This window comes from Pelobates fuscus, chromosome 2 (genome assembly GCF_036172605.1).
Source record: "Pelobates fuscus isolate aPelFus1 chromosome 2, aPelFus1.pri, whole genome shotgun sequence".
Lineage (NCBI taxonomy): Eukaryota > Metazoa > Chordata > Amphibia > Anura > Pelobatidae > Pelobates > Pelobates fuscus.
This window is the reverse complement of record NC_086318.1, coordinates 172,476,201-172,495,597: the sequence shown is the minus strand read 5'-3', so window position 1 is coordinate 172,495,597 and position 19,397 is coordinate 172,476,201. Positions and strand designations below refer to the sequence as shown.

The following is a 19,397-nucleotide window of genomic DNA, read 5'->3' as shown; positions in this document are numbered from 1 at the left end:
GAGCACATTATTTTGAATAATTGTGACACTTGACGTTGGGAACGTCCCTTGTGATACCAATATTCACTATTGTGTTTTCATTCTTTAGGACAGTGTTCTCTCTCTTTGTTCTTGTTCAAACTTTTGAGGGTTACCCCCTCTCTGTCCAGTTACATTATAATTATCGTATGGGCCAACCCATTTTCCTATCACATTTCTCTGAGGTTTTAATACCAATTTGGCCATGCTGACAAGCTCCTTCACAGATTATTAGCGGTTGGGCTCTCCTCCATCCTATTGTCCTCCTAGACTTGATCACGTGGAACTTTACTACTTGTATTAATGACTGACCTTCTTGATAAACTTGGTGACCCGAACCTAGGTCAAGAGGAAATCACAAACGTTTTCTCCATCAATCCATTATCTTCACAAGGTATTAGCAATGATAATATCAACACAGCATTTTTCGAAATTCAAAAAACGTATCAACAACAACTAAAGAGTTTCTGGGAACTTACGAGCCTCAAACAATACTTAGAACAGAAACTAGTTCAGAGAGGCCTACGTCCCGAGATCCTACTCCCTGATAAAGTCCAAACCGATGAACAACTCAGCGAATGGAACTCAATTTTGCTGAGCTGTTCCTTCAAGTTAATGGATTTCCTGGTAAAACTGGAAACTAGCAATTTTGAAGTCTGCAACTTAAAACTTAAGGGTGAAATCACACAAATTAAAAACTATAAGACAGATGACCTATACCCATCCATGGAAACTAAACTGCAACAGAATATAACTAATTTTAAACAACATCTAAAAACAAAGAAACATAACAAATTCCAAAGAGATTTCAAAGATTTTAAAAACGGAAACATCTTTAGACAAACTAATATCACCAGACGTAAAAATACCTATAGGGGTTCCTCATCCGGGGAAACTGACTGGTCGGATCAGGAACAACAGCCACAGAACAGACGGAGACCCCCATTCCCACGGAATAGGTCACAGATAAGAGATACGAGTTCACAGCCAAACTCAAACAGGAGTATCCTCAAAAACTCAGATAAAGCGGTCTCATTCCTTGATATTCCCATCTCAGGGGACAGCAATATTGCTGAACCGACCGTCCCAGCTGCAAATCCTTTTTTAGACCAGGTACAGCCACACCAACTGCGGGGTCGCCTAAGAGACAGGGACCGATGGTCATACAAGACCCAAAATCGTACCCAAAGGCAGTAACAACAGAGAAAATAATTAATTTGTCTGACGTACACCTCTCAAAACATCACATGAGTCTGCTAAACAAGGGATTATCCTTCGTACCTACCCCTATTTGTGACAAATTCAATTGGGCTAAGGATTTAAACCTTTTTGGAAGAAAACTAGCTCTTAATATAATGCACGCAAAAAAAGACCAAGCAGCAGCCAACGAACTAGGTTTAACTATCCAGGAATATGAAATGTCGAAAACACTGGATAGCCTCCTATATGAAAATGACCCTATGAGACCACTCACAGAATTCAAACCACCAAGCTACTTCACCCCCAATTTCTCGGACACTCCTCATGTGGACCTATTCCTTCAAATGTCACTAAAAGAATTTGAGACAAATAGAGACCTGAATCGTAGAACAAGCAATTAGAGTTTTTCTGAACGTAGAGCTCTAAAAGAATTACAACAACAACCTGACCTGGTAATAAAACCAGCCGTCAAAGGCAGCAATATTGTGGTCCTAAAACGCTCAGACTATGTCGAGATGTGTTTATCTCATCTGAATGACAGCTCATATTACAGAACACTCCCTTCAGATCCCACCAACATCTATGTCAAAGAACTTGAATCTTTACTACAAGATGCCTTGAGTCAACAGATCATCAACCAAGACAAACTCAAATTCTTGTTGCCAAATAAGACACCGACTATCGCAACATTCTACTGTCTACCCAAAGTCCACAAGGGTATTCGACCTCCCCCAGGTAGACCGATTGTTTCCGGTAACAAATGCTTAACAGAGTCCTTAAGCTAATTTATTGAAAGAATTCTGCATCCCTTAGTATTGAAACTACCATCCTATCTTCAGGACACAAAATCCACCCTACTTGCATTACAGGACTTGATTGTCCCCCCGTACACACAACTAGCGAGTTTAGATGTGGTCTCCCTCTACACTAATATTCCCCACCAGTTGGGACTTAGGGCCTGTAGGTTCTTCCTAGACAACACAGCGTACAATGACTCCCAGAAGGATTTCATTTTATCCTCACTTGAGTTCATTTTGATGCACAATTATTTTGTGTTCAATGGCTCTTACTATCTCCAGGTCTCCGGCACTGCCATGGGGACAGCTTGCGCACCCACATATGAAAATCTATTTTTGGGGTGGTGGGAGCAGCATGTCGTCACCACCGCAAGGTTCAGCCAGTTTCATGAATTTATCCTAAGCTGGCACAGGTATATAGATGACATGCTGCTCTTTTGGACAGGCTCTGTGACCATGTTTGAAGACTTTGTTCAGCTGTTAAATGACAACGACATCAATCTCAAATTGACACGCGTGATTGACGAACATCAATTAGTGTTTCTGGATCTCAAAATTCTCTTAGAACAAGATGGCACTATCCAGACGGAACTGTTTAGAAATGAAACGTCTACAAACAGTTTGTTACATTGGACCAGCCACCACCCTTATTGCCTCAAAGCTTCAATCCCCTATGGCCAATATTTGAGGGCAAGACGTAACTGCTCACAGGATGAAACCTTTTACAAAGAATGCAGGATCCTCAAATCCCGTTTCAAAAAATTACAATACCCAAATCGGGTCTTGAAACGGGCATTCCAAAGGGCTAACAGCATTGACAGAAACTCTAGTCTCCATCTCACAAGACCAGCTCAGGAATCCAAGGCTCCTCGATGCATAGCCACTTTCGATCAAGGGTGGGACCACATGACTAACATCTTCAAAAGGAACTGGCCCATTCTGCAACATGACCCAGTTCTCCAAAAAAATACTTCCTGGTCACCCTTCCCTAACAGCACGGAGACCTTCCAACCTTCAGGATCAACTTGTCCATAGCTACCTTTCATCCCCCGCAACACCATCCAACTGGCTGTCTGATCTCAAGGGAACCTATAAATGCGGCCATTGCAAGGCCTGCCAATACGTCTCACCTAGCAAGTCGGTGGTTTCCACTCAGACGCGTATAAGCATTGACACAAATGCCTTAATAAACTGCGGCACCACCCGGCTCATCTATCTTATCACCTGTAGCTGTGGAATCCAATATATCGGGAAGACCTATCAACAATTTAGAAGGAGGATCCTGCAGCACGTCAATTCCATCAAGAATACGGTCACCCCAACCACAGTTGCAAGACATATCCAGAATTTCCAAAACGGCATTGCTGACAATCTACGTTTTCAAGCCATCGAGAAACAAATGCCTAATCCAAGAAAAGGCGACTTCAATAAGACTCTATTACAAAAAGAATCCCGCTGGATATTTATCTTTAAGACCATAGCCCCTTGTGGCTTAAACGAAGAATTTAATTACACACCATTCATACACCGATAATTGGAGGTCATCGAGCACCACTGTTCCTCCCTCCTCTGGTCCTTTTGTAAATATGTAAATAGCCAATAATTATCATGTACTTACAAGTGACCTCATCTCGTGCTCTCAAACACGGCATGCTTTAATTGACAAATAAATGTCATGAACTTCCTTTCTATAAACATCGCTAGGATGTTCACCAAGGGCTGGAATCCGGCCACTTTTTGATCTGTGCACTACTTCCTTATCACAAAACTTTCCTTGTAAAATATATTCAACATATAATTTCTAACAATGCAACTAGGGATTACGGTACCTTTATGCATCTATAATGAGGGGTGCTTTAGCCTTATCTGGCTTAAATACTCCTGTTTATCATACTTCACCTCCTCTTGGCATAATAACAATAATCTGTGTATTATGCCACACTCTAGGATCCCTAACAACTTCTGAGAGGATTACTAGCACTACAGATATGCTCAGAAATGGATACGATGAGAACTCTTTTGGAAACTCAGTCAGTAAAAAAATGTTTTATTTTTTTTTTACACCGACAGATTTTTGACCCTACTGAGCCACCGTAGTTTTTTTTTTTTTCTTGACACCGACAGATTTTTGACCCTACTGAGCCACCGTAGTTCTCCACTTTTTGCCGGCTGAAAACGGACCAATCGGCTGCAAGGGCGGGATATATAACTCTGCCACTGGGGGTATTCATTTCTTTCCCCTGACGAGCCCCTAAACAGGGCGAAACGCGCGTCGGGTCTCTAGACATTCCGACAAAGCTCTTAGTACTTTCGTCAAGATACTCATCTATGACTGCCTCCTGGGTTTTTGAGCAAACCAATTTGTTCGCATTACTGACCGTGGTACCGGGAAGGTAGTACAGTGACGAGTAGTATTGAGTGCTATTCCGACCGGGGTTGTATATATATACATACACACTTTTACTAAGCTCTCTGCACTTTCGTCAGCATACTTACCTGATGGTAGTAAGTGACGAGCAGTATTGAGCTCCATACCGTTTGTGGTGCCAACCATCTGGTACTATAGCCACTCTCTGCCAGTACTTACTTTTTATACCAGCAAGTTCTTTCAAACCCTTTCTAAACCTCTCTTTCCTATGACTAAATGCCCATGAAGGCATTTTTTCCTACTTTGTAGCAATCCTAAGGCTTTGATTTGTATCTCTATGGCGCTCTCTCAGCTATCACCCTATGCTGGACTAGATATTACCACACTCCATATCTAGCCAACAAAACTTCTGTAGCATTGAGAACTATCAGGATCAATAGGATTTCTATGATCCGTGCAATAGTTATCCCTCTATACGGACCCCCCAAAGTATCTTGGTGTGGTGCCAAGGGCTACACTGCTTACCGTAGCACCTGTGAAATTGCTGAGACCGCTAGACTCACTTGTACGGATCATCCCCATTGTAACACAGTATCTATAACGATACATTATTACCGTGACCACCTCAGTGTCACGTCTAAACATTTGTTATGAAGGAACATAACTGCAGATTTCGTATAGTTTGAATATTTATTAAAGAAAGTAAAAGGTAAAGACTTTAATTCCAATTTACAGGTACTGTAGTTTTAAGTAGTAAACGATAACTGAAGTCCACAATTACAGGCACTGTAGCTTTAAGTAGTAAATGATAACTGAAGTCCACAGTTACAGGCACTGTAGCTTTAAGTAGTAAACGATAACTGAAGTCCACAGTTACAGGCACTGTAGCTTTAAGTAGTAAACGATAACTGAAGTCCACAATTACAGGCACTGTAGCTTTAAGGAGTAAACGATAGTAAATTGCAGACACTGAATCAATAAGGAGTCTCTTAGTAGAGTTAACGGTTTAGGTGATAAGTAATTACAATAGCTGTTCCATACTTTAACTGAAGCAAGACAGATGCAGATAACTGATATGAAGTATGAGTTGAAGTTAGCTGTAACGGAATTGTTTTTACCGAAGGACTTTTGGAGACAGGTAATAACAGCTTTAGATGCAACTCTTATCACATTGGTTTTACTTAGCTTCCGGCATATAGAACACTGGTTCCCGAGATCTCCTCAGAGGCGTATGAAGAGTGTTTAATCTTTAGTCGTGGATGAGGAGAGGTGAAGGGAACTTTGCAGAGTCTTTCAGTCCGGTCTGGTAGCAGAGGCTTTCACAACGAAGTTGTAGCCGGGTTGTGAGTAAGGAACGTAGTTCAATAATCCAGCCCTGATCAGCTGGTGCAGTCAGATTAAGTAGGCAGACCGTGTCATAAAGGGGTGTGGCTAGGCTCTGTGGAACCAGGAAGTAAGAGGATACCATAGTTAAGGCATGACAGTACCCCCTCTTTAATGAGCAACCTCTGGGTGCTATTGACTTGGTTTAGAAGGGTAACGCTTGTGAAATTTGGAAATCAATATGTCAGCATGAACGACAGAGGAGTTTTCCCATGTATCTTCATCAATTCCATATCCTTTCCATCTGATGAGGTATTGTAAGGAGCCACGATGGATCCTTGAATCCAGTATACTTTGAATTTCGTATTCTTCTTCACCCTGGACCAATATGGGATCAGGAGAAGTAGTGACATTTCTTTGGAAAGGGTCAGGATGATGAGGCTTCAACAAGGACAATTGATTGGATCTTTGGCATACAGAACAAGATTTGACATAAGATTCGATAGTTTGGTCTTGACGAGGCCACCAACAGTATCTTTTAGACAATTCAAGGGTCTTTTTTATACCTGGATGACCTGCCAGAGGAGAATCATGAATACATTCGAGTACTTTAATTCTGAAAGAGGGAGGTACGTAAATCCGGTCTTTGAAGTAGTAGAGACCGTTTTTCTTGGATAATTGAATTGATTTAGGAAGTTCGAGAGCATCTTCACTGAGATCTTTAATGTCATCAATAAGAGAAGATAAGATTCCAATGACTTTAGGCAAAGGAGGTTCTTGAGGAGTTTTGTGTTGAGAAAGGACAGCTCCAATTGCAAATTCCGAAGCATCCGTTTCAAGGACATAAGGATATGAAGGATTTGGAAGTTGAAGGATAGGAGCTGTTGTAAACTTTCTCTTTAATTCACCAATGACTGTAGGAGGAGGAGACTCCAGTTCGGTGTCAGAACAACATGAGGTTTTAGCTGGTTCTTTCGTAGACTGAAGAATTGGAATTTGCTGTAAACATGTTTCTTTACAATAATGTGAGTTAAAGGTGAGAGAGAAAGGAAACCATGAGATTTGAGGGTTGTGGTTCCTTAACCAGTTGATCCCTAATATAATAGGAAAAAATGGTGATGAGATAACATCAAATATAAGACTTTCCGTATGAGTATGATTGATGGTTACTGTTAGAGGGACGGATTCATGAAGTATTGGTCCCGATGAGATGAGGGACCCGTCAATCACTTTAACAGGTACAGAAGTTCTTTTACGAACACAAGGAATTTTATTCTTTGTTACAAAGGCTGAGTCGATGAATACTCCATTTGCACCGGAATCGATAACAGCCTTGGTTATGATTCTTTTATTGTCCCACTGTAATACAAGAACGATAGGGGACATTTGAGTATTTGCTGTAGAGGGAAGTACACTTAGGATGGAAGAGGCATGAGACTGCCTTCTGCCTTTTATCCGTTTTAATGAAGGACAATCAGAGACTAAATGAACTTGAGAGGCACAATACATGCAGAGGTTTAACATACGTCTTCGATTTTTCTCTTCAGGAGTGAGGGGACTTCTTATTATCCCTATTTCCATAGGTTCGATTGGTTCAGATGGGTTGTCAGGAGGCTTTGGAGCCCCTATTTCCATAGGTTCACTTGGTATGGAATTCTTATCTGGAGCTTTTGAGGGAGTGAAAGGTTTGCGGTCTTTTGAATGTGAAAGGGCTTTTTCGGCCTTTCTTTCTCTTAATCTTCTGTCAATGCTGATTGATAGGCGAATTAGAGCGTTCAAATTAGTAGGGAGTTCTGTTCTAGATAATTCATCTTTTACAGCTTCCGATAAACCAATTCGAAACTGGTTGCGCAATGTGATGTCATTCCATTGCGTTTCTATAGCCCATCTTTTGAATTCAGCAATGTAATCTTCAACGGGTCTATTTCTTTGCTGTAGTGTTCTGATTGTTAAATCAGCTGTAGCTTGTTTGTTAGGATCTTCATAGAGAAGAGACATGGCTTCAAAAAATTCATCTAGTGAATTTAAAATGGGGTCATCGTTTTCCAGAAAGGAATGAGCCCATGACATAGGTTCACCTCTTAGAAAGGAAATAACCGAACAAACTTTAGTTCTTTCTGTAGGATAGGATCTAGGTTTCAAAGCAATTAAAAGTTTGCAAGAGTTGAGGAACTCCCTGTATTTTGAACGATCTCCATAGAACTTTTCAGGGTTACACACAGCAGGATCACTAGCCGAGTGCAGAGTAGTATGAGGAGTATGAGTTTGTAAATCTCTGATATAAGTGAGAAGTCTTTCGTTAGTAACTTGCAGGTCTTGCACACTTTGGGCTAGTGCATTAACTCTTTGATTCAGCGTAGTTATAGTAGAATCGAAATCTGCTGGATCCATTACAATGGCTGGATTATTCTGTCACGTCTAAACATTTGTTATGAAGGAACATAACTGCAGATTTCGTATAGTTTGAATATTTATTAAAGAAAGTAAAAGGTAAAGACTTTAATTCCAATTTACAGGTACTGTAGTTTTAAGTAGTAAACGATAACTGAAGTCCACAATTACAGGCACTGTAGCTTTAAGTAGTAAATGATAACTGAAGTCCACAGTTACAGGCACTGTAGCTTTAAGTAGTAAACGATAACTGAAGTCCACAGTTACAGGCACTGTAGCTTTAAGTAGTAAACGATAACTGAAGTCCACAATTACAGGCACTGTAGCTTTAAGGAGTAAACGATAGTAAATTGCAGACACTGAATCAATAAGGAGTCTCTTAGTAGAGTTAACGGTTTAGGTGATAAGTAATTACAATAGCTGTTCCATACTTTAACTGAAGCAAGACAGATGCAGATAACTGATATGAAGTATGAGTTGAAGTTAGCTGTAACGGAATTGTTTTTACCGAAGGACTTTTGGAGACAGGTAATAACAGCTTTAGATGCAACTCTTATCACATTGGTTTTACTTAGCTTCCGGCATATAGAACACTGGTTCCCGAGATCTCCTCAGAGGCGTATGAAGAGTGTTTAATCTTTAGTCGTGGATGAGGAGAGGTGAAGGGAACTTTGCAGAGTCTTTCAGTCCGGTCTGGTAGCAGAGGCTTTCACAACGAAGTTGTAGCCGGGTTGTGAGTAAGGAACGTAGTTCAATAATCCAGCCCTGATCAGCTGGTGCAGTCAGATTAAGTAGGCAGACCGTGTCATAAAGGGGTGTGGCTAGGCTCTGTGGAACCAGGAAGTAAGAGGATACCATAGTTAAGGCATGACACTCAGGATAACTTGGTTAACTTCCTGTAGCGCTAGAGATTCACTAAGTGATTTCCTACTGAGGCTTGGACACTTCCTGTAGCGCTAGAGATTCACTAAGTGATTTCCTACTGAGGCTTTGACACTGTCTAATAGTTTGGCTATAAGGTCTGGACCACAGGGATTCTCAGAGGTATATCCTCATCCCGGTCCATCCAGACTACCTGTACTGGAACCGACAAATTATTTGAATGGTTGTCACTACAAGCTTACCATTTTAGTGAGAGATTTAACTATTATGGGAGTATTGGTGTAGTGGATCACACTTATCGTGGCAACACATCTTCTGCTACACTTTGTGTTTTTTTGTCCTCCCAACCCCCCCCGTTCGTTTTCCTGTTTCCCACCTCACCCCCTAGGTACACGCCTCCATAGGTGTTATATCCATTACTCTGGCTACCAGCTAGTAGTTATCCACGATACACTGGATTAAATACACTGGGGACAGTTTACCTTAGGTACGTTTTTCTGTTACTCATTAAAATATTGATTTTTAAACGTTTTATATTCTAGAGCACATTATTTTGAATAATTGTGACACTTGACGTTGGGAACGTCCCTTGTGATACCAATATTCACTATTGTGTTTTCATTCTTTAGGACAGTGTTCTCTCTCTTTGTTCTTGTTCAAAATAATTTATTGGTCATGGTTGATGAATGTTAAAACAAAAAAGTAAAATACAAAATAAAAATAGTAGCAAAGAAAAAAGTGAAATATGGCGAGAAGTAGTAGACAACAAAAAAGAGACCACAATAAACATAATTATTAAAGGGACACTCTAAGCACCATCACCACTACAGTGCACTTTTGGGGTTATGGTGCCCACAGTCTCCTGGTGCCATACTATGGTAAATTGTTGTGTCATTTTCAAATGATTTGATGCTTACCTATCTCTGTTGGGCTCTATGTTCTATCTGAGCTGATATGCTAAAGTAGTAGTAGAGAAGTAATGTAGAAGTCCTGCACCTTGTCAGACTTCCTCCATTATAAATTCATATTGTGTTCATACAGCACAGCCCTCACCCTTGCTTCTTCTCCCTTTGCTCCTCCCTCTCACAACCATACCTGGACCGTACCATCCCTGCCCTACAAGCCTTCTCCCCAGCTACAGAGGTGGCTGCACTTCTCCTTTCCTCTCGTCCCTCTTCAACCTCCACTCTACTGAGACTGCTCTTATTAAAGTTACAAATGACCTAATCACAGCTAAATTCAAAGGACACCACTCCATACTAATCCTTCTTGACCTTTCTGCCACCTTTAACACTGTCTCCTGACCTGTCACTTCTGCCTTTAAGGTGTCTCCTTTTGCAATGACACCTCCTGCTCTCGTCCTCTCTTGGTTGGAGTCCCCCAAGGATATGTTCTTGGTCCCCTTCTGTTCTCTCTTTATACTGCCTCTCTTGGCAAACTCATTAACTCCTTTGGATTCCATTACCATCTGTATGCCGACGACACCCAGATATATCTCTCTTCCCCTGACCTCTTCCCTGCTGTCCTACAGCATGTCACTGCTTGTCTTTCTTCAATCTCAGACTGGATGTCCTCCCGCTTTCTGAAACTCAATCTCTCTAAAACTGAGCTTCTTATCCCCCCCCCTCACAATGCTGATCCTCCTCCTACGCTTTCCCTGCAAGTTGACGGTACTTACACCAGTCCATCCTTGCAAGCTCGTTGTCTTGGTGTTATCTTTGATCCTAGCCTCACCTTTGGGCCATATCCAGAATGTTGCTAAAACCTGTTGATTCCACCTTAAAAACATTGCCAGCATCCGCCCCTTTCTCATGCAAGATGCTGCCATGGAGCTTGTTCATGCTCTGGTAATCTCTCGCATGGATTACTGTAATTCTCTCCTAGTTGGTCTCCCCAGAAGATGAACAGCTCCGCTGCAATCAGTAATGAATGCTGCCACCAGGTTGATCTTTCTCACCCATCGCTCCTCCCATGCCTCGCCCCTATGTAAATCCTTACACTGGCTTCCTGTATCCTATAGGTGTCAATTCAAAATATGAAGCCTTACCTATAAAGTTCTAACCAACTCTAGCCCATCTTACATTTATTCACTGATTTATAGATATGCCCCTTCTCGGTCTCTCCGCTCTTCCGTGACCACCTCCTGTCCGCTGCTCGCACCCTTATTGCTAACTCGCGCTTGCTGGACTTCTCGCCAGTGGCTCCCTTCCTTTGGAACAACCTACCTACCCCCATCAGACTCTCCCTTTGTTTTCAATTGTATAAAAAGTCCCTCAAAACGTATCTGTTCAGAAATGCTTATGGACTCCCATAGTAACTTATCTATACCTATCCATATCTGTCTCTTGCTCTTCTGAAGAGCCACACTTCACTCTCTCCTCCAGTTCTGCTATTTTTCACCTTGGTTTGTGGCTGTCAAACTTGCTGCCCTGTTGTATATTTGTACCCCATCTCCTCTAGAAAGTAAACTTGTTTGAGCAGGGCCCTCATTAACCTATTGTTCCTGTTTCACTGTGTAATTGTCTAATTTATTGTAAATATCCCCCCCTTTCATAATATTGTAAAGCACTGAGGAATTAGTTGGCGCTATATAAATACCAATAATAATAACAGTAATAATAATTATCATGCCATCTCGTACCAAGTTTGGACACTATTCATTAGCTGTGAGCCATCAGGTGAATTCATAATAAAAATACCAAACATTACAGACAAAATAATTTGATGAATTCAGATTATTACACCAAAAAAATTATAATCTATTAATATTGCAGTTTGCATTCAGAGACTTCGGTGTCTTCTATTTTGAGCTAGAAGACCTGAAGCAAGAAAACGGAATTTGAATTCCATAGGTCATTCATTTGGAGACAATGGCACTAATATAAATATATATATATATATATATATATATATATATATATATATACACACACATTTTAAAACAAGTGTACAGATTCTCTACAAGAATAATGTAATTGCTTATAGTTACTGTAAAGTGCTGTATAAACATGAAAATAAAAAGTTTTATTTGTTGAATAACAATACGTCACACATAAAGGAGAAAACAAAGTTTGATGACTAATCCAGATACACACATAATGATACACATGCAGATACACAGACACACAGAATGACATACACTCACATATACAGTATGACACATAGATACACAGACACACTCTGACACACACGCGAGTACACAGGCACACACACATACAGATACAGATACAGATATAGACACCCCTACAGACACACATACAGATACACTTACAGACACACAGATATACATACAGGCACCAATACACACACACATGCAAACTGTATTTTTTTTTTATTCACTCTCCTGCCTTTTAGGTACAGGAGGGTGACTTCCCTGGAGTTATGAGGCAGACTAAGGCTGATAGAAGTCAGAGCTCCCACTCTGACTCCCTCTTCTCCTTTCACCTTCCACGCGTTGCTCTCCTCCTTTTCCAACTTCATGGCTCTGTAAGCTGGGAGGAAGTGACTGCTCACTTCCTCGCAGTTTGACGTCATCACAACAGGACCTGGTCTCAACAGGACCTAATCCCCCTAAGGGTTGAATTATAGGTAGGAATAGGGGTTGGATTATACATTCTATTATGGGTGAATTATGGGTAGGATTTTAGAGTGGATTATGGGATGGATGTAGGTTGGATTTTTTTAAATAAGATTATGGGTTGGATTAAGGGTTGGAATAGGGTTTGTTTTAAGGGTTAGCTTAGAGACAAGATTAGAGGTAGAATTACAGGCAGGTTCAGGGAAAAAAGTATACATGTGGCATATCATTGTACATGAGATCAGCTGCAGAATACACATATATAGTGTTTGCAGAAGTAGGACATGCATATTTTACGAATTAAAAATAACAAAACATGTGTAGAAAAAAACAAACAACGAAGAAACAAAGTTTTCAAAATGCCCTTGCTTACATTGCCTGGTGGATGTACTTTCTACAAAGAAATACTTTTGTGTAGCGGTTTTGGATTCTGTGACTACTATAAAGCTGTAGTCCCAGCATCACAGGTGTCACTAGAAACCATCTGGCCCCAGTGTGAAAACCAGGCCCCTCTCCCATGAGTCTTCATCCCCCCCTCCAATGTCTCATTCCCACCTCCAGCTTTTCCGGATGTCTCATTGCAGTACCCATGCCCCCTCAGCCCCTCCATTTGTCCCAGGGCCTGATCGCACTCTTAAAGTGCTGCAATGCTGACTGGGCCCCTTAAAACAGTGCATCGGGTGACCCTACGATTATGGGCCATCCGATGGGCCCCCCGGGGCCCTCATCCAATGGGCCCCCTCTCTCCCCTTCCCCTCTGTGTCCCATTCCTCCCTCTCTCCCCCCTCCCGATGGGTACCCTATCTCCCCTTCCCCTCTGTGTCCTATTCCTCCCTCTTTCTCTCCCCCTCACCTCCATGTGTCCCATACCCTCCCTCTCTCCCCTCCACGTGTCCCATTCTTCCCTCTCTCCCCCTCCCTTCCATGTGTCTCATCCCCTCCCTCTCTCCTCCCTCCCCTTTATGTGTCCCATTCTTCCCTATCACCCCTTCCCTTCCATGTGTACGATGCCTTCCATCCCCCTCCCCTACCTCTCTCCTCTGCTTCTGTACCTGCTTCTCTGCCGCAGTTCCCGGTCTGACAGGAAGTGCTCTCACAGTGAGCTCTTCCTGTTAGACCGCTCCTCCATGCTACACATGGGCAGGAAGGGAGCAGCATAGATCTCCCCTTTAGCCAGACACCCAGGAACCACGTACTAGGGCCAGTGCAGATTTGCACCGGCCCAGAAGGTATCCAGGTGGCCCTCCAGTGTGGGGCCCGGTTTCAGCCGCGATCCCTGTGACCGTGGTAGGTACACTGCTGCTCAGCATACCAAATTTTGCAAAGTTTTAACTTTAAAACTGTAATTCACTCCTTAAAGTAGTTGTTTTATAACTTCAATTAATTCATTTTAGTCCTAGACAGATTGGGCATTTTAACAATCAGTACTAATTAGTGGATCTATTTTGAGTTAGTTTTCTTTAGTTGCACTTGGTGCGTACAAATTATTAAATGTAAAACTGAAATGTTTATTTTAAAAATAGTTTTTTAAATTTTTTATATTTTATTCTATTTAATATTATGTTATGTATACATGTAGGGTATCAAAAGAAAGCTCTGTTTCACTTATTCTTTTTATCTATAACATGTATGGGTGAACTTATACAGAAAGGGGGAAATTGTGGTAGAATTAACTCAAGGCAAAAATTGCAAATTTTTAAAATATTTTTTTTAAATGTCTTTGCTCTCTAATGGGTCACATCTCAAACAACCTTGGTGCTTAAGGGATTAACATATTTTCACAAGAAACATTGTTGATGCATTTAAGTTAGGCATAGTTTAATTTTTGTTGCAATATAACTTATGTTTTTCTTTATATCGCATTATGTAATGATTCTTGAAATTGTTCTCCAGAGTTCAGGCCATAGTATAACATTTCTCCATCAATCCCTGCCCATGCCATCCTTTGTGTGGTAAACCTTGCAGCCCATTCTCCGGTTTTACTGACAGTAATCAGTCCACCTCTCCCATGTACTTTGTTTTTCATGTAGTCAAGTGCTTGATCTGAAGCATCCCTTGGACTTTTACCTAGAAAAAAGTAATATAAAATATGAATTAATGAATAAAAAGGTGATATGATATACAGTATATGCAACCTTTCTAATGTCACAAACATACTTACAAGTAGAAAATATATAAAAAAAAATGCATGTTTTAGAGCACTCATTGACTAAAAACTGAAACTTTGTTTACGGTAGATGTCTGTTCCACTGTGAAATTTCGCTCGGATTCTGGGATACAATTCAGTTTTAAATCAATTAACTATATAAATATAAATAAAAACTTTGTCTTTATTTAAACACCTTACAATCATGTTTTTTTTCCATATTCTTTATTTTTGTCATGCAAAACAATAACATGTCAGAAAGAATATACAAATTTTCAAGTTTGGGTCAAACATGTTAAGAGTTATTGCACTTTTTTTTTGTCATGCTAAGTTAACACATCTAGATACTGCTGAAACACAAAACATTGCAAATTGTGAGTAGGTGCTTGCAGACTTGTTGTGCCTTGAGGGGGAATCACCTTCTCTGGTGCAATGGGTCAGGCAGGAAGCCTGCATTAATAATTTTAGCAGAAGGTTTGCTGTATACCAAATTAACCATTGAAAGAAATAGTTTAGGACATGCAAATCTATTCATGATTGTCTCTAAGAAACACCAGCCTAATCGGTCAGATGTGTTTTTGGAATCTAAGTAAAACAGTAGTCCCTCCTTTGTAATAGAATTTAAGCTGTGTACAATGTCCAATACTTTTCTTGTATTGTATGCAATTTGTCTCGCCTTTACAAACTCCACCTGATTGTCCCCTATATTTTGAGGTAAAATCTTGCTCAGATCATCCACAGATAATTTTGCAAGTATCTTAGCATTGGGAAATAGAGCAAAAGTTTTGGCACCGGGTGGGTGCTTTTCCAGGTTTTGGAAGTGTAAAACCATGGGCTGACAATTTTGTTGGTAAGCTTTCTTGAGGTTGTTTCAGTTGGTCAGTGTGGGTATTTTGGACATGTATCTAATACTTGATGTTAGATATCTGCTCCTGATCTTGGTCATCTCTGCATTATATTTTGGAAAGAAACATTTGTTTGTTACCAGAAATGTGGTGATGCATATCTTACTTTATGATTATCTATTCATTGTCATTCATCATTTCTGTACTCTACTTCCCAAACTTTGTTGATGATTAATCATTCTGAAAATGTACAGCCCTTACGTTCCGACGTGTACTCTTTTGACATTAATAGGCTAAGATTTAAGACTGTGTTTGCTGGAGTGGGATAAAATGAGTTGCTTAAATCAATGAAGAAAAATGATCATCAGTATTCTCACTTGCGACTTTTTTATGTGTCTCAAAGTTTGATTATATTGAATTATGAAATTGATTTTTCATAATCATATTTATAGACAGTCTTTGCAAACAAAATTATACTTGCTTAAAATATTTTTGTTCCCTTTCTTATGATTTTAATCTTTAAATTAATGTATTCACACTACTCAACTTTTCGCTTGCCCATCCAGTGTATTGAAAAATAATATAATGCACATTATGCAAAATAATTGAAATTTTAACAAAGTCCAATTACATTGATCAATGTACTAAAGTCAGTTTTCATTCTCATTTAAAGAAAAGCTATTACTGGACCCAGAGTGCAGCAACAGAAATGTAGGGATAGAGACAAATGGTTTTACACTTTGTTTTACAATAAATCTTTTGAAAGGATTAAACCATACAATTGTCATTGGTTTCACTCACGGGCTAGAACTCTTCAATTCAAAAACATAAAATGTAAATTACTTGACTCAAAACATGTGGATGTGAATGTCTTCTTCAAATAAACATTAGGATAAATTGATGCAAAGTATTGGTAAAATTGTATTAGCCCCTTAACCACCAAGCAGTTTTGTTTGAAAAAGCATAACATTTATTTGAAACATGGAATGCATAGCACATAAACATAAAACAAAACAGCAATTTTGTGTATAGATTGCTATTCAGACAAAATGAAAAATGAAATTAGGTAAATGTACACATTTAATGTATTTGTGTGTGTACATTTACCTAATTTCGTTTTCAATTTTTTCATATTAAGGTTATTTAAGGGACACTATAGTCACCAGAACAACTACAGCTTATTGAATTTGCTCTGGTGAGTAGAATCATTACCTTCAGGCTTTTTGCTGTAAACACTGTCTTTTCAGAGAAAGTGCAGTGTTTACATTACAGCCTAGTGATAACTTCACTGGCCACTCCTCAGATAGCTGTTAGAGATCCTTCATGGGTCATGGCTGCCTAAAATGCATCCGAAAATTCAGTATCTCCTCCCTCTGCATGCAGACACTAAACTTTCCTCATAGAGATTCATTGATTCAATTCATCTCTATGAGGAGATGCTGATTGGCTGGGGCTGTGTTTGAATTGTGCTGGCTCTGCCCCTGATCTGCCTCTTTGTCAGTCTCAGCCAATCCTATGGGGAAGCATTGTGATTGGATCAGGCTACAACTTCTGATTATGTCACCAGGCAGTGGGCAGGTCTAAAGGAAACAGGGACAGAGACAGAAGCGTCAGACTTGAATACAAGTAAGATTTTACTATGTTTAGGGAGCCATGAGGGGACCAGGGGAGCTAGATGGTGGTTCTAACCCTGTAGGGTCAGGAATACATGTTTGTGTTCCTGACCTTATAGCGCTCCTTTTACAATGTTACCTGAATCATAACCAGTGTAGCCCAAAACACAAATATATATATATATATATATATATATATATATATATTTATATATTTGTGTTCGGGGCTACACTGGTTAAGATTGAGGTAAAATTGTTAATAACCTTAATATGAAAAAGTCTGTTGAAATGTGCCAAAACCAACGTATGCTGTAGGCCAGTAAATAAAGTGGGCCTACACTAGCAGTATATATTAAAGGTAGTGGTGGGGCAGCAGATCGTCGGACCAATTACGATGAGGTAAGGAAGGGGGGAGTCCCTTTTAAAAGTCCACAAGCCCCTCCCACAACTTCAGGCCCTGCCTTCCAATTTGTGTTCGAGGGTACACCGGTTATGATTCAGGTAAGATTGTTAATAACCTTAGTATGAAAAAGTCGGTTGAAATGTGCTGAAACCGACGTATGCTGTAGACCAGTAAATAAAGTGGGCAAAAAGTAACACATCCTTGCTTACACACATTTATTGATAAATACACATAATGCAACCTAGGTACTTTAAGAGGAAATTTTCTCAAAGGCTTTATGCATCTCTTGTATTGGTTGAGGAATGTAGGTTATATAAGATGATGACTTCCAGTGGCCCAGCGATTTAATGACATGGACTGGAACATTCTGGCTGGATGCCGTAGATGCGGCCCCTATTCTAAATGAGTGTCCTGAATAAATGCTAGGGTTCAGGCTGAGTCTCATTAACAATAAGCGGACGTAAAACATGAATTTGGACGTAGTGAGGCTAGCCCAGTGCAGTGACAGAAGTGACCGTGAGGCATGAGTTTGTAGGGTAAGAATCAAAAACTTTAACTGAGCACCAGGAATTGTTCGTGGGGTAATAAGGAATGTGGACAGGCTGGCATAGCTGGCTCATTTTGGTCACTGGTAGAGTGAATATATAATGATCTAGGTGTTACCTTAAATATGAGACATAGAGGCAGAGTTGTGCGTTATGTTGTCTACTTATGGGGAACTCCCTTGGTCTCAGGAAGCCGTAAAAGGCTAGGTATATGGCTTCCTTAATGACTGAGTTAGTCTGGGGTTCGAACGGGGCTGAATCTAGTACCTTGGACATGTCTTTGAATAACTGTTTGTTGATAGGTAGCCTTTTTTGTGGGTTAGGGCCATCAGGCTTGGCTATGCCCTTAAGTATGGTCTTGATGGGGTATAAGGAGAGGAAACTAGAGTTATTGGGGAAGGCGGTGTACATATGGTGTTGGATGCCTATCAGGTATAACTTAATTGTGTTGTGTGATAACCTGGAATGCCACCAGGGAGGTCATATCAAACATGTTGTCTAGTTGATGGTTCATCATAAATTTCCTATATAAGGAAAATGCCCTGTCATAGGTAGTATGAGTGTTGGCGGATAGGGACAGTTTTGTCAGAGTCTGGCTATGGTGTAATAACCCGCCTTGTCCATAATTAGTTCTTGGAATAGGGGAACTGTTTTGGCCAGATGTGAGGCAGTGGGTAGGGATTCTAGGAAAGCTTGAAATTGAAAGCGAGACAAATCGATCAACTGCAGTATTTAAAACACCTGAGACATGGCAGCACACTAAGTAAAACTGATTGCAGGCTGCCAGCCATGTCAGTCTCCTGATGAACTTCATTATTATCAAAGAATCCGAGCGGCCTTTGTTAATAACGTGGCAAATCGCCTGATTGTCTGAAAAGCATTGTATTCGTTTTGCCTGACCACAAATGACCCCATGCTACTGCTGTGGCTACAATTGGGTAGACTTTGAAAAGCGCTGAGTTCTTGTAGAACCCCTCTATATCTTGTACCTCCTCAGGCCATCTACCCCAGAGCCATTCGGTGCCAAAAATCGCTGCGTAACCTGTGGTAGCTGCGTAACCTGTGGTAGCTGCTGCATCCATCCAAATGACGGGGGAGTGTATAGACAACTGTGGGAGAAACATGCTTATCCCATTCCATTCATGTGAAACATGTTCCACATAAGAAGATCTGCTGTGGCTTGGGCGTTGAGGGAGATGCAACTTTGGTCGTCAGGGAAAATGGGTACTAGACTCAACAGTCTGGAAATGAATGCTCTATTTGTGGGATGATTCTCATTGCAAAGTTTA

The 19,397-nt window shown here is 40.5% G+C and overlaps 1 protein-coding gene across 2 annotated transcripts in view; it reads right to left on the bottom strand.

Moving 5' to 3' along the window:
* Positions 1-14,357: 14,357 nt before the first annotated feature.
* Positions 14,358-19,397, bottom strand: part of LOC134586975 (isoaspartyl peptidase/L-asparaginase-like) — a 100,238-nt gene continuing 95,198 nt past the window's right edge. For both annotated transcript variants that reach the window (XM_063442961.1, XM_063442962.1), the window contains exon 7: positions 14,358-14,623. In XM_063442961.1, the coding sequence (XP_063299031.1) occupies positions 14,409-14,623 (215 nt within the window). In that variant the 3' untranslated portion in view covers positions 14,358-14,408. The remainder of the gene's footprint in view (positions 14,624-19,397) is intronic.